This window comes from Tribolium castaneum, chromosome 4 (genome assembly GCF_031307605.1).
Source record: "Tribolium castaneum strain GA2 chromosome 4, icTriCast1.1, whole genome shotgun sequence".
Classification (NCBI taxonomy): Eukaryota; Metazoa; Arthropoda; class Insecta; order Coleoptera; family Tenebrionidae; genus Tribolium; species Tribolium castaneum.
In genome coordinates, this window is record NC_087397.1 from 1313530 (window position 1) to 1329175 (window position 15646).

A 15646-nucleotide genomic window follows, 5' to 3' on the forward strand; every position below is an offset into this window, starting at 1 on the left:
CCAGAAGTTTTTAATTAAATTAAATGGTAATTTCATTATCCGGATGAAACTAGGTCGTGGATTTTTTATTTTTGGACGCCTTTTTCAAGTAATTCGATAAAATAAAGAGTGCGAAGAGAGAAAACAGTTTTTGTTCTCGTCTCTTATTTAATATTTATTAAGGAATACTGTTGATGGGTGTCCAAAAAACGAAGCACAACAATTATTTTCCCTCAGCTTTTGACTTTGTACGTTTTGTACTTAACAAGTTAATTCATTTTTTGTTTAAAGTGGGAATAAAATGTTATTAAATTGTTATGTCCAGTCGTAATAAATCACTCGTTTCATGTTAATTGTTTGTAATTACGGTGTTAAAACGTACTTGCTTGCAAACAGCAAAATGAATTTTTTCTAATTCAAACACAATTTCAAAGCTCGCCTCTTTATGGAAGATTATCCAGGCTTAAAGTTTGTGCTTGCAGCTCTAGTTTATATAATCTTATTGAGCTAGTCGCCCTGGCCCATATTTCATCCGACATTGCAACAGAGCGGACAATATTAATACATTTTTCTTTCAACGGACAAGGAGAAACGTGTTTTTTTTACAAATTGGCGTCATACAATAAAAACAAATTGATTTAAATATTTCATAAAACGGTTTGCAACAACAAGTTTTCCATGAATAAGTTAAGTTAACTGCAGGATCGATACGTTTCGTTCCGGCGTTGAAATAATTCAATTTAAATATCACGAGTTTTTCAAACTTAATAATTACGGGAGGGTTCAAGGACCATAACGTATCGCAAACATGACGTCACTTTTATGTGGGTCTTATTTACTTCCGCCAGTTAATGAAGTAGTTAATAAGTGTGTTTTCCTTATTTCTGTCTTGATGCAAATAAATCTGATTAAGATCGACAATGTATTGTTAATTATGTTTTGTTTGTTACAGGTAAGCAATCGAAGGTTACGATGTTATCATCTCCATCATCAGGTAACTGTGTAAAAGCATCAATTAATTTTTTACAAAAATGAATATTTACACCCAACGGCCTATTCTAATTATTTAAACGAGTTGTATAAATTTTCTTGTGTTATTAGGCAATGAACTCGTCTCTCACTAATTTGATTAAAGTTAATGCTAGCGATTTAGGATAGAGCGTAATGGAAGGCGGGATAATTTTATAAATACAATTCAAGGCAACGACAAGGTAGAGGACCATTCAGGACGATTTTTTCTGCTCTTTAAATAAACTTTCCGTAATTGGTTTGTTACGATTGTATGGCAAAGGCACAATACATTTTTCATTCAAAAATGTTGTCCCACTTAAATGTGAAGCAATCGAATGGTTATTGTTACCACCGATCATTTCAGACCGACTGAGACGTTAATTTTCAATGATCTCTATTGATTCCGGTTCACTACAAAGCTCTTTGTTGTTTTAGCCAACTTCCGGGTCGGGTAAACCAATCAATTATTTTTAAGACCCAAACTAGGAAATTTCCGAGTTTCTAATTAAATTTTTATTTATTGTTATTTTTTGCAAATTGTTGTTACTAATTTAATTTTAATTAAATATTATTTGTTTAATGTTACGAAAGATTCTAGTTTCTAGTAAAGTGACATTTTCAAAGTTTACTAATTAGGTAATAAAATCGGCCATTCAATACGAAACATTTTTATTAAAATGGTTTTTTCAATTTCTAAACGCACCGGACTGTGTCATAAATCCGGCTAAATTATGTATTTGTCCTACATAAGCAATCGGCCCACTTCACATAATCCACAATAAATATTATTTAGAGGAGGATTATCGAGAAAAGAAAAGTAGAAATGAGTAAGTGAGGCTTGACGTGCTGTTATTTTTCCCAGTCATTAAAATTTGATAATTTATTAATGTCACCTTAACACCAGTTAGCTACGAAGGCTCAGTCCCGTAATTATTAAATTAGCATTTGGATGAATAAAATCTTGTTTTTTGACTTTGTGTTTTCATTAGGAATTTATGTGACGTTTTTAAAGAAAAACGGAGAATGAATATATGCGATAAGGATAAGGTATTTTGGGGAGTTCCCCCGAGGCCGCCATCCTGTGTATCGCAAACGAGTTCAGGTGCTCCTATTTCCTCCCCATCTTTATCCTTTTTGACACATTGTTTTGCAAACAAAAATACAGATTACCACACACAAAGAGATTAATTTAGCACTCTTTGTGTGTTTGATTCTGCGATACGACTTAATGCAATCGAGTGATTTATATTGTTTTATCGCGATTTATGAAATGGATAACGTCTAATTAACGGTGAAAGCTGAAGCGAGATTTTTTCCAAAAACTAGTCTTTGATTGTGATTAATTAAAATTTTACTGGCGAAGGAGCGAATCATTTCATGCATTTAATACGCGTTTTAAAATAATTGACGGCGAAAACACCTGCACATTTCATGTAGATTCCCAAAATTTATTAGTTTTCCGTAAAGTGTGTTTAGTGAAGCCGAATTCTCCCCTTTTATCGACCGTTATGCAGGGGTCGAAAGCTGGGGAAGGCAAATCTCTCTTTCCTGTTTATAACATTTTGGAGAAATACGAGGATAAATTGAAAAGTCTCCGGCCTAGCCTAGATAGGATGCAAATTTGGCAGATTTTATTATGGCATTATATTCTTTCATATTTTATTAGTCGTGCCTTGGAATATCAAAAACATCGGTCAAATAATAATTATTTGCCAGTTGTTTGAATTCGATGTAGTTTGGTGTTTGTGCGCAATGGAGCAAACTGAGATTCGTGCAGTGATCAAATATTTTTTTATTAAAGGGCTATCCTCAAAGGATATAAAATCTGAACTGGACAATACATTGGGCGACTCTTCTCCTTCTTACACGACAATTAAAACTTGGGTCGCGGACTTTAAACGTGGTCGTAAAAGCACGGAAGATGCACCACGTTCAGGACGACCAAAAACCGCTACGTGCAAAGAAATTGTAGAAAAAGTCCATAAAATTGTCTTGAATGATCGCCGGTCAAAATTGGTAGAGATAGCAGAAGCTGTGGGCATTTCAACGGAGCGGGTACATTACATCCTAACTGAAGTGTTGGATATGAGAAAGTTATCTGCGCGATGGGTGCCGCGACTGCTCACACCAGAGCAAAAATTGATTAGAAAAATGATTTCTGAGGAGTGTTTGGCCCGCTTACAACACAATCCGGTGGATTTTTTACGAAGATTTATAACTGTAGATGAGACGTGGATTCACCATTATTCACCCGAAACCAAACAGCAGTCTAAACAATGGACTGCAAAGGGGGAACCCGTTCCGAAGAAAGCGAAAACACTTCGGTCGGCCGGAAAAGTCAGTATTGGGATGCTAAGGGTATTCTTTTCATAGATTATTTGGAAAAAGGAAAAACAATCAACGGCCCATATTATGCTTCCCTGCTGGACCAGCTAAAACAAAAAATCCAAGAAAAACGCCCTAGCTAGGCCGGAGACTTTTCAATTTATCCTCGTAGATGCTATTGCAATGAATCTCAACTTTGCGGTTTTTATTGCGGAAAATCAATTAGTCTTTTTGGTAACTCAGTAAGAGGAAATAAATATTTGATCGGGAGAAAAAATGGTAACAATGTCGCTGTTATGTGGATGCAGATGATACGTTTACGAGGCACCCATTGCGTCTCCAAACAAACACCCTGTAGAATTCTAACACAAATATTTAGAAAGTTACTTTTATAGCGCTGGGAATATTTTACCAATAACTGAACACTTTTCTAATGAAACTGCATTGTTGTGTCTGGGTATTTTGATTGTTATTTTTGGCAAGTGTGCAAATAACTGTAATCTCATTTTGCGAACAAGTTGGATCTTATTTTAGAGTTTGAAAGTTTTCGGAAGTGGCTAAGTTGGAACCGCCCTATATATCACTGAATTCGAACTATGTATCCTAGCAACATAATGAACTTTCCTTCATGCTTATATTGCGTTTGAAATACTTGTAAACCAATTAGAGTCGGTGACTTATGGACCCATTTCTTCGGCTATTGTCGTTTCGGGTTAATTCCACATTACCTCGACTGTAGGCAGAGAAATTTTTTTCAATCGATAACAATTGCTTAATCAACTTTCGTGCACATTGTTATATTTTATTTATCAATGTTATAAATAAATGATCGATGGTTATCGGTCGCATGCATTGTTGTGACAATCTGTTAATCAAATTCCGTTAAAATATTTGTCGGTATTTGTAGGGTCACGGCCGGTCCGAACAACTTCATAAAATATTAAACCTGACAGACATAACACGGTATCGGATGGCTTTTACCTCTCGATAGACTAAATAGTGTTTATTTTTTTTTCTTGTAGTGTTGTTATACATTGCAAACAATTCAAGAAGCGGATGAATCTCCTCTTTCGGAGTTTTTAACTACGTAATTTAATTAATTCTCAGTTCTCATTTCGTTCCAACTTCAGAATTTTCTCATTAACAATGAAACAAGTTGCACTCTACTTTTATGTAATGGCCAGAAAAAATTACAAAGTTAATTTAAACTGTTGTAACTTCTTTATTAGTTTATTATAAATTATTGCACACTACGGATTTGAAAAATTCATCTTTGCGCGTCCAAATTGTGTTCTTTTATTCACTAATTTAATGAATTTCGGATGCAGCCGCGCAAAACCACTTTACAAAATGCAACGGACAAATCTCGTCAAATAACATAAAAGCAAGTGGTATTTAATTAATTAAAAAAATAATATACAAGAAAACATAATTCGTGATACATTATTAAAAACCAGTATGAGTACATACCGGAAATAAAATTGTAAATTATTTGGCTTTTCTTCATAAGTGGTTTTCCTTCAAACTCAATCGAGGTTTATTTGAATTTCCTTGACAGAAATGATCACGATTGCATTTTTCAAATTACTGTTCTGATCAATGAAAAACATTCAAACGGTTTAAATAACGTCAGTAAATTGCACTTTTTTTTCAAGCAATATGGGATTAAATTAACAACTGTTGAAAAAACACTGTTTACATCTCGTTATTTGACGCACAAATTGTTAATATTATTACAAAGTGTTGATGAAAAATTTGTTTTAGCAGACTTGTGGTTAAAAACGACTTTGTGGTTGTTTATTACGTGAATTCAGGTAACGGCGAAACGTTGAAACACGAATTAGTTCATAAACACAACGGAAGTATTATCTGCCGTAAAAAAGTTTTATGGGTGGAATGTTAAATAAATGTACATTTTGGAAATTGGGTTTTGCATTTACATTTGTGGTTATTCTTAATTCTTTTATGGGTCGACTTTACAATTCGGCGGGATTCTATCACTGTTGTAGCAATTTCAGTTTTAATTAATCCATCTACGGGTCTGTAATGGCAAGTTAAGTTTATAATAATCATCGAGCGAAGGGCCTTTGTGCCGCAAATTAATATAGTTTTGGGCATAATCCAAATTTCGGTCGTGTTTTTCATGTGAGATAAATTTCAAACGGCTAATCAGAATATTGGCCGAATTAGTGAATCGGATCGATGAGATACAATGGTCGAATCCGGTTGGAATTTTTCAAACATTCGGCGCCGCCAAGTAGCGGCTTTTGTAGAGTAAACATTAATTATTAACGTACTCTGTTACTCTTGCTATTTGCATTCTCTGTTTTAACATGATTTATCGAGTAATCACTTGTTGGTCGAAGCTGTATGCCCCTGGGATGTCGCTTTATGGTTAATTCGGCTGCCTCCTCCTCCGCAATAAAAAGATCAAAATCAACTGGTGAACAGAAGAGAGCTTTTTTCCGCTCGGCTCAATTTACATAATTGTTGTACACACAATTTATTGTTTATTCGAACTTTAATCACAAGTAATTGGGAAAATGCCTGCTGAATCACTAAATATTTAAACCGCATTTACTCGGCACTAGGTATAAGCGGAGAAACATAAATCCATACCTACTCTCTGTTAACTTGGGAGATTGTAGCATCGCTAGTCCGGTGCACTTTTACCCAAGAGCGGCCGCTTTTAATTGCTTGTATTGCCCCGACATGTTTGTTTTAATTACAATCGATAGTTTTATTTATAAAGGGAATTAATGTGCTTTGGATACAAACAAGCTTTCCAATATTTAAAATAATTCATTGAACTTGATTATCCTCATAATGCTCGAAACGGCGGAATTAAAAATAATTTATTATCACACTGTAATGAGATTCAAATCATAAATTTTTGATGCTTAATGATTGCAATTAATGGCTGGAAAAGTGACTGGGCTTGGGGCTGTCGAATCGAGGCTACACTCATTGGTGAATTTATCACTCGTGATGTTTGTTGTTCCACTGTAATTATTTGTCATGTTGATTAATAAAGAGATAATTCGCTAAATTTTATGTACCTATTATTATTTTAATAAAAATGACCGCACGCTCGGATTAAATAAACACAACTGTTTATTTTTAGCTCCAATTGCAAACAATCACATTTTGTTGTAACAAAACCTACTAAATTTTTGTTTAATTAATAAAAATGCAATTGCGAGTTTATGCCCACAACTTGCCAACACGTGTGTATAATGGGTGTTCTAATTTCCGGGCGCTAAATTGAAATTTTATTCAGAACGTAAGCAAAACCTACTCGGTGTTCATAAAAATAAATTCATTTTAAATTTAGATTAATTGCGTTTTTAAGGAACGTCTGGTTTATAAAAGGAAATCATTTTTACGAAATTAAATAAATAATTGATGAGTTGGAGTTTTCCACAAATAATCGCATGATGAAACATTTTTTGTTTTAACGTTCCTAATAAATTGATTGATTTGTGTTTGTTATTTTATTTACATATAAAATAAATTTAATCTAGGGTTGCGTGATTTCGTCACATTTATTTTTTAAATGACAACTTACATGCTCGGTTAACAATGATTGAAATCGAAATACACAACAATGAGAAAGCATAATTAAATATTTGGACAGGAATTTATTGATCTTTTTTAAAGAGAAACGTTTAATTTATTCAATTTTTTTGTTGCAACTGTGTTTACCTGACGTTAATTTGTAGCTTGAATAGCGTAAAATTGCAGCAACTTTTTATCGCAACTAATTTAACGAGATTTGAGGAATATTTAAAAGCGCTACACAGCGATGGTGGCACGATGCTATAAATGTATGGTGTAACTGCATTCATTAGATCCCCGGTTCGCTCCAGGAAAGTAGTTTTGTCTGTTAGTGTCTGTTTTATACTTTGTTCAAATTGGACTTTATTCGATAATTTCATCCACTATTTCGTATGCATATTTGTATAAATTTATTACATTGTTTTGCAGTTTTAATTCGGATTTGACAAAAATATAAATTGCGAAAAGTTGTAGTAATTGTTTGATTCCGATTCCCTTAATTAATTTTTTACTTTAATTAATTAAATTGAATCTGCTGGATGCACCCCTGAGCTCCGAACTGACCATAAAATATTCCGGCCAACTCGGCAAACTAGTTTGAAAAGATAATGCTTTGCCAGAGTCTCTCTTTCGTTTTTATTTCGCTAAGGAATATTATTTGAAAAGTTTCAAGTTGAAACGAAAATATTTCATTGTAAGCTTTTTAACTTTTAACTAATTTCAAGTTTGTTCGGAAAGCTCATGCATATTTAGTTTGTTGTTTGCGCTATCTTCCAGATTGCAAGTACGAAAAATTGATGATTTCGGCCGATTTTATCGCCAACGCCAATGAACATTAAACAATTAGGAAGCTCCAACCCTTTAATATGTTTAGCGAGTTTATTGTTCCACCATGGTTAAACGGTGCGAAATTACAAGCACGATGAAGGGCTTAGGGATTGCATCATTTACATTTTTAACGAGTTGTCTAAGATTCACTCAGTGATACTTCGGTCTTTTATTAATTATCCCACTTAGTTGAGTTGCAAGGTTGAGGCAAAAATTAATGCAAGGGTCAAGTGGACAAATAAACCAATTAATTCTCCAAGAGAAATTGACTTTTTTTCATGAAATAAACCGGATTATAACAAAATTTTAATTTTACGCTTGATGCTCTTTTGTATTGAAATTAGCACAAAATGTCAAAACAATAAAGCAAGTCCCCATCGGGAACATTTGATTTTTTGTGAAAATAAATTTGCAGCGTTTAGTTTAACAAAGTTGTTTTTTGCAGTGGAAACTTAATAAACAACTAAAGTTAATCTGAAAGTACGTGCTTTAAAGGGAGGCATAAAGTAGATAGCTATTTGCATTTATTAAAATTATATCAACTCGGAATTCTGCAAGCGGCGTCGAGTTTAATTTAATATTAAGTCCAATTCGCATTGTTTTCGTTGTGTGACATTTTCATTAAAGAATAAAGTTTTAGTGAGCCGGAAATAAAAGTGCAATAATCAGCGTAATTATAGGTGAAACAAACTCTCCACACATATCAAACAAAATCCCCTCGACTTTATCTACCCTCCCTATTATATCCTGTTGTCCCCTATTATCCTTTGTGGGGTGGTGCCAAATTTAGCAGCGAAATTCATATGAATGAAACGACGCAAATCGGAGAAAAGAAGCGCTTAATTTTATTGACGTTGCAAGATAAAAGTTTTTAATTTTCAAGCTTCCATGTTTGTCTTATCGATTTTCCTTTTACTGACGCTTTTGCAAACTCTTGTCGTAAATAATATTGTCATGATGTTCTCAGAACTCTATATACATTATTCACAGGATAACCTAAAGTTACATCAACATATTCAAGACGCTCATTGAAATGCATCTAATACCAGTTTAATACAGAATTTTTATTTCGCACGAATCAAACTTTTCGGTTAATCAACTTGAAAATCGCACAAGCCAGCCTTGAGGTTGTTTGCAATAATTAATATCTTAGGAATAAGTTATTGCAAATGACTTGGCTGCATTTTAATTTTCAGCGGCACGCAAATGCGTTGTAAATCATCTGGTGGAATTGTTTGGCCACTCTGTATGTAGTGAAACTTGGAAAATCATTTGCTGCAGTTAAACTTTGCCTGATGTATTAAACCAATTTCACGGTTGCTAAATATTGTCAGAATTTAGTGTCTTAACTTGATCTAAAGTTAATTATGTAAATTTGTTATCTCTGAATGTCTGCGACCCTTCACGAGCACACCATTCAAAGTATTCCATTTAAATTCAGAGCCGATGTTTAAAATCAATAACAAAAGTATTGTGTGTGCGTGTGTGTAGAGAACATCATCTAACTTTTCTCCTCAAATTGAACGAAATAAGATTCCAATAATGTTTCTCCCTGTGTATGGATTTTTTATGTCTCGCCGATTGAAGGAATTTTCCCGGTTTTGCAAGCCAGAATTTGAGGTGACCAAGCAATAAAAAGCACTCAGATCTACTGCACCGCTTAGATGAAAAGCTATTTCATACGAAATTGTTTTGTTCATTATGGAATAAAGTTCTTTGATCCACGACAAAATTACGAAACTTTGCGTGATTTCAAACTTGGCTGTGCTAACGTTATTTAGTGAGGTACAATAATTAATTACGAGTCATGCTCGGGGTTCGTATGTTTAATTTGATAACGCAAATATTTTTCACTACTTAAAGAAAAATCTTTATCGTTTATCGATGAATGAAAACTATTAATTGTAGCGGAGTAATTACGAGTAATTAACGAGTTACTGTTTATAATTGTTTACATTGTGTCTGTAATCTCTTTCCATCTTGATCCAGATAGAGGAAGACGTGTCGAGACGTTTTCTTTTGTTGTTTCACAATTGCCGGTATAAAGTCGACAAGTTTTTACCGACTTTCATCCGAGGATCACGAAGAAATCGAAAACCAATAATTAACTTTCTGTTGTTTTCCTCCGGTCATTACCACATTTGTTGAGATATTTTTAAACACCCATACAGGGTTTTTTATCTTTTAAATAAAACCTAATAGTTCCTAATGAAATTTTAGCACAATGTTTTCGTGGATTAATTTTGATTTTTTTTAATGATAACCGGTCTAGTCAGCTGGCATCAGTATTATTGGTTGCATATTAACAAAAATTCAGAAACCTATTATTGACTCAGCCTGTATAAGGAGCAAATGCAACGTAAAAACAATTATTATTATTCTGCTTTCTTGAAATAGCGTAAAGTAGTATGAATTTTATTGGCAATACATAATGGTCTAGAAATAATTCCGAGTCCATTACCCGATTAAAATCGCATAAGGTGTTTACAGTTTGAGATTGAGCCGGTCCTTATTGCGATTCCCTATAATCGTATTCGAGCGATTACAAACATTCGAATAATGCCAATTTCCTACTCGACATTCGACCTGTACTGCAACAAAATTTCAAACATTTATGCGATTGAATAATAAAATTGTTTCCGTTTTGTTCGCATTTTTCGAATTTAATACTTAACAAATAAACGTGTTTGTAAATAACCGTTTGTTCTAAAATTATCTCGATGTTTTGATTCGATGATTGTGCGAGAAAAATTAAAGTCGTGTCCATTATTGGCATACAGCGGCCAACAGAACGGCTTAATTCGCACGGTAATGTTTGTAAGCAACTAAAAGCTCTATACCGATGGATATACGGTATTATCATTTATAATGGTGAGGCGAGTAAACATATTTGGCAAACAACGAGTTGAAGAAAGACGACCGAAGCTATACACTGAAATTGAAATAACAAATTATAACTTCGTAAAGTAGGCGGTGGGACGGTGCTTGTTTCTATGGGAACGACGCCCTAGCGCATGCGTCTATTATTTTTATGGTTAATTAATTATCTCACTAAATGTAAATAAGAACTACTAACTTCGTGAAGCCGTATCGGATAATGGTGATTACTTTCGAACTCAAACAATTTTTTTTATGGAAAAACTAAATTAATCTAATATTAAAAATTTCATTTACGCTTTAATATTCTTAATCAAGGCTAAAAAGCTGCGGGTTTTGAGTCACGAGTTCACAGCGTTCTAGTTATTAAAAGTTTGGCTTTGTGTATTATTGGTTGCATAACTCCGTTTTTTTTTGAATTAATAAAAAAATAATATTATTATTAATTATCTATTCATATTTCATTAAATACATGATTAATTATGCCTATGTTTGTAATTAAATAAACGAAGTGTTGTTTTGTTGTAAAATTGCGAAAAATGATTGGAAAATCTCGAAATCGGCGTTTTTGTGGAAAGAATGTAATCGATTTATGCGTTTAATAAGACGATTTCCGGGAAAATTTCATGACAAAATATGTGAGCATCTGAGGAAATATAAATCTTGCGAGTGGAGAATTCCGATTTAAAACAAAACGTCGAATTTTCCGTCCAGTTTTAGCTCTTTGTTCGCGAAAAGTCATTGTTGAAGGCGAAGAACAAAGAACTTATCTTTTAAATAAATGGACAATGTTTAATTAACGTTTTGTAGTTGTAAAGCGAATTCTAAAAGCGGCTGAGAAAAATATGATTATTCTTCGTTATTTATGACTACCTAAATATTTACATTCACCGTTTTTTAATTTACTCGGATGATAAAAATAATTCGGTGTGGGAGGGCTCTAGGGTATTAGACCAGAAATCTCGAGTAAACAGTTTTTTATTTATTTATCAGACAAAAACTAAAGTTCGACTTTTGATTCGTCTTTGTACCATTGTCACGTAATTCAGATTCGTGAAGAACGCCTATTTCGTTTTACGATCATACACAATCACAGTTTTCTTTTTAGACTGTGACTCGACGTTTTGTAAATGCCAAGCGACTTGTTACAGTCTAAACGGCCGTTAAATCTCCACAATTAAATTCTCTGGAGAAGATTCTTTGAGCATTCCTTAAGGACTAAAGTAAATTTGGAATGAAATCATTTACACCGTACATACTTACCACATTGTGAAAAATTACACGGAGCCACATCGACCATTGTTGGAATGCTATTGAAACTTGCTTTTTTTCAATAAAAGTGGAATGTTGGTGCTTTTTAAGCGCGGCTGGGATCAATCAAAATGCACCGATGGAAGGAAACTTGCCGTTCGATAAACTTTCATAACGTCTAGTTTTGTATTCGATGAAATCCCGTTGGAAATAAGATGACAACTCTCTTTCAAGCAAAATGAAGCACACTTAGTGCTTGTCGCATGGAATTTTTAATAAAATTTTAGATGAAATTAATTTGCGAATGCAACGTCATCCGTTTCGCTCGGCTTTTTTTGATGCGAAACTTTTTAACAGATTCTAATGTCCTTCTGAATAAATACGTAAAGTTTTCAGTAAACAAGTTACATGAAAATTTATGAGGGGTGGCGAATTACAAAGTTTGTCGCAGCATGTTGACTGCGAAATGTAAATCATCTCGAGTAATATATAGAAAATATTTTCAATTTTCGTCGCATCAAACATCAACACGATGCAATTTACCAGTGTGCCGGTGGCAAACACATGTCTCCGAATTAGCGTAATGTTTGATAAATCCGTCCTTTGAAGGGTGCGTTTGTCGCGTGCGTATTAATTAATGGAATTATCTATTAGTTGGCAACTTAGTAAGATAATGTAGGTTGCGGATTCCTGCCATCACAAGGATTCAAATCCTGTGATTTATTTCAGGACGAAGTGCTGGCAATCTCCGAAAAAGTCGTCCTGCGAGTGGAAGATTTAATAACTTGGATCACAGTAGATGCAGAATGGACGTGGGGTAGATTAGCCAAGTGCGAAAAGGACGTAAAAGATCCGCCAAAAAGCGAGGACAACAAAAACACCATCGGATCGCTTACTGAAAGCTCCTTGGACTTTTCGGACGTGGAAAAGGAAAGAAAAGCTTCAGGTGAGTGCTTAAAACAAACTTTATTTCACTCGAATTGCATTGGCGCCGGTCCTAAGGCGTGATGTCGTTAGAGTCCGAGTCCTCCTTACAGCACACATAAATGAAAGATCCCGGGCAATACAAACTGGAAAAATCAAATTAAATTCGGTGAAACACAATTTTAGCCTTCCATTTGTTTCGTTAAATTGCTCGCTGGTGTTATTAATATTGTTTGGACCGCCCTGTTTATGACATTCTGGTGCATTCCGGATATAAATGGCTTAATTACTGTTAACATTTAACATGGAGCTGGATAATTACGGCGAAGATTGTTTTGCAACTTGATTAGCAATCAAAGCCGAGTTGCGTTTTTGTTAGAAAAAATCATTATTGATTAGCACGGATTTATGAGCGCTTTAAAACAATAAAGGTGATGCATGGGAGAAGTTTTTCTCACCCCGTTCTCAAATTTATTGGATCGATCGGAGATGTTTTATATTTTTTGTGGATGGATTCACCCTCCGGTCTCCAATAATAGTTGAAGCAAATTGTTTTATTATCACATTGAAACGAACATTACATGATAACAAATTCAATTTAGCGCTTCATTAAATCCCATTTTCATCATGTTTTAATGGAATTTGTTTATTAGAACGAGGTGATATTTTTATTTGAGTTCGAAAACAGACTGATTTATTTATTTGATATTTCGCCGCGGTTTGTCGAAAAATCTGTGTTTAATAAAATTTATGATTATGATGGAAATGTATTTTTATTTGCGTAATCGGATTTCATTGATTGTGCTTTAGGGGGGATGTCATTGATTTCAGGTATTGCCAAGTGTGGCTGACAGTTTTCCGAACAAAATTTCCGATCTGCCGTGCTCGATATTGACCATTCTCGGGGAAATAATACAAATAATTCTGTTGAGGGAGTTAGTTTACCAATTAATCGATGGGTGTGTTTGAAAAATTCAGAAAGTTGATCGTAACTGAAAATATGCAAAGTAATTGGCCCGAGTTTTAACTCTTTGATCTCGTGGTTTATTTTCCTTAACTATTTCGTATCAAACGCAAACTTTATCCATTAGCTTGCAACTTGTAATTTGAAAAATTAAACACGAAAAAATAAAAGCATTACAACATTCTTGCGCTGGCAATTTAATAGAATTACTCACAAAAGCGAAGGATTTAACATCCACAAACACATAAAACTCTTCAGTTTCACATAAAACAGATTTCACCTCTTTAATGGACTTTTATTTCGTGAAAAATAATCTGCGTTAGCTCGAATTTACTCGTTCGTAACAATCGATAAAGCATTCTTACTTTTGCATTTGGTCTTGTCTGCAACTGAATCGGCTTTTGCAGATACAGTTTTCGCATAAACAGTCGCCCTGATTGGATGATGCTGTTTTCAGTATCGACGCATCGCTGAGTACACACATCGCCATAATTAGAAACATAAATTTAACGGATGGAGACATCTTCCTGAAACTGAAATTATATTCACTAAGTTTACAAAGTTTCAACAATAAAAACTGAATCAATTTGACGCTTTTCAGCGCGGATTTTTATGATTTTGTTTTTGTTATTCGCAACAACTTTTCCAATTAAACGGATTTGAAGAATTTCAAAAATAAACCATTTTACGCCACTCGCTGATTTTTTTCAAGGACGCAATTGAAGCAATTTTCGTTTGAATACGAGTTGAATTTAAATTTTATGACAATATTGTCAGCAGTCGGCAATGTTTAGCTGTACCAACTACAATTCAAACAGATTTGTACCGATGGTGCAATGACCATCCGTGTGTGTTGTGACCCGTATTAATTCCCATTCATCATTAATTGCAATTTGATGCAACGAAAACGCTACAATAGTAAAATAATTTGAGCCTCTTCACGTATTCACATATCGTTTAAACTACTTAATTAAATTAATTGCAAATACCGTTAGAGCTTTTAATTTAATTAAAATACCAACTTGTAACGCTACATAATTAATAAAGAGCCCAAACGTTGCTCCCTCCTCTTAACAACAAATTAAGTTTTTACAATAGATTTGACACGTTATTGGAATCATTTATGAGTAGATTATTCCATAAAAACGTAACAGTTATCAGGTAATTGAAGGGATTATTTTAATGTACGAAGATAACCATTTAATTTTAAAAATATGGAAATGAACTTGTGACCCACGTAAAATTGGCGCCGCTTCTCACCTGATTATCAAATTATAACTGTTAGTTTGTGTAATTCAGCAGAAAAAATACAACTGAAGCGCAAGTATGTCAGTCTGTAATTTATATAAACAGGTATTATAGGGGTACTCATCCAGTAGAGTGTTTTTTATTGTTATTGAATCGATTGTTTATATAGATTTCCAATCGTTTATGCAAATAAATGCTGGCGGTATTGTGTCGTAACATCCATGGCCTAATAAGTTCGATAATGACCAATTTATTAAAACATTATCGGGACTTTACGAAATTCCATCGATTATTATTGCGCATAAGCGAATTGCACAAGCTGCAATCTCCGGAAAATCCTCTCGAAATGTGCTGTAATTAATCTTAACATTGTGACAGATTCTTCCTAAAAGGAAAAGATATTGCTATTGAAAAGTCTCGGTTAATACGTGCTTTCAAACAGTTGCGAAACTTAATTTTAAACATTTTGTTCTGTTTCGAGGGCGGATTCCGGAATTTACTACATTTGTTATCAAGTTGGAATTAATGGGACGTTCACTCTTTAACTTGCACGTTATGCGGTTTATGGTATTTGTTTCCGGCAGTAGTGTAAATAAGTCGAAGGTTTTTCCAACATCTGGGATCGAAAAAGATTACCTGCTAACCCAGAATCGCAATCAAATAAATAAAAAATAAAAAAGT

General features: G+C 33.9%; 1 protein-coding gene and 1 long non-coding RNA gene across 3 annotated transcripts in view; one reads left to right on the forward strand and one right to left on the reverse strand.

Moving 5' to 3' along the window:
- The window catches only part of LOC656495 (serine protease H6), a 38428-nt gene that overhangs the window by 19092 nt on the left and 3690 nt on the right, over nt 1–15646 (forward strand). Inside the window, exons 3-4 of one of the 2 annotated variants that reach the window (XM_015985486.2) lie at nt 932–973; nt 12559–12775. In XM_015985486.2, coding sequence (XP_015840972.1) covers nt 932–973; nt 12559–12775 — 259 coding nt within the window. The remainder of the gene's footprint in view (nt 1–931; nt 974–12558; nt 12776–15646) is intronic. The other variant, XM_008192118.3, reaches the window with a different exon arrangement.
- On the reverse strand, nt 12777–15313 carry LOC107399300 (uncharacterized). The gene is made up of 3 exons (XR_001575941.2): nt 14978–15313; nt 14083–14250; nt 12777–12899 (listed from the first exon to the last, which is right to left on the reverse strand). It is a non-coding gene; the product is annotated as an uncharacterized LOC107399300 (long non-coding RNA).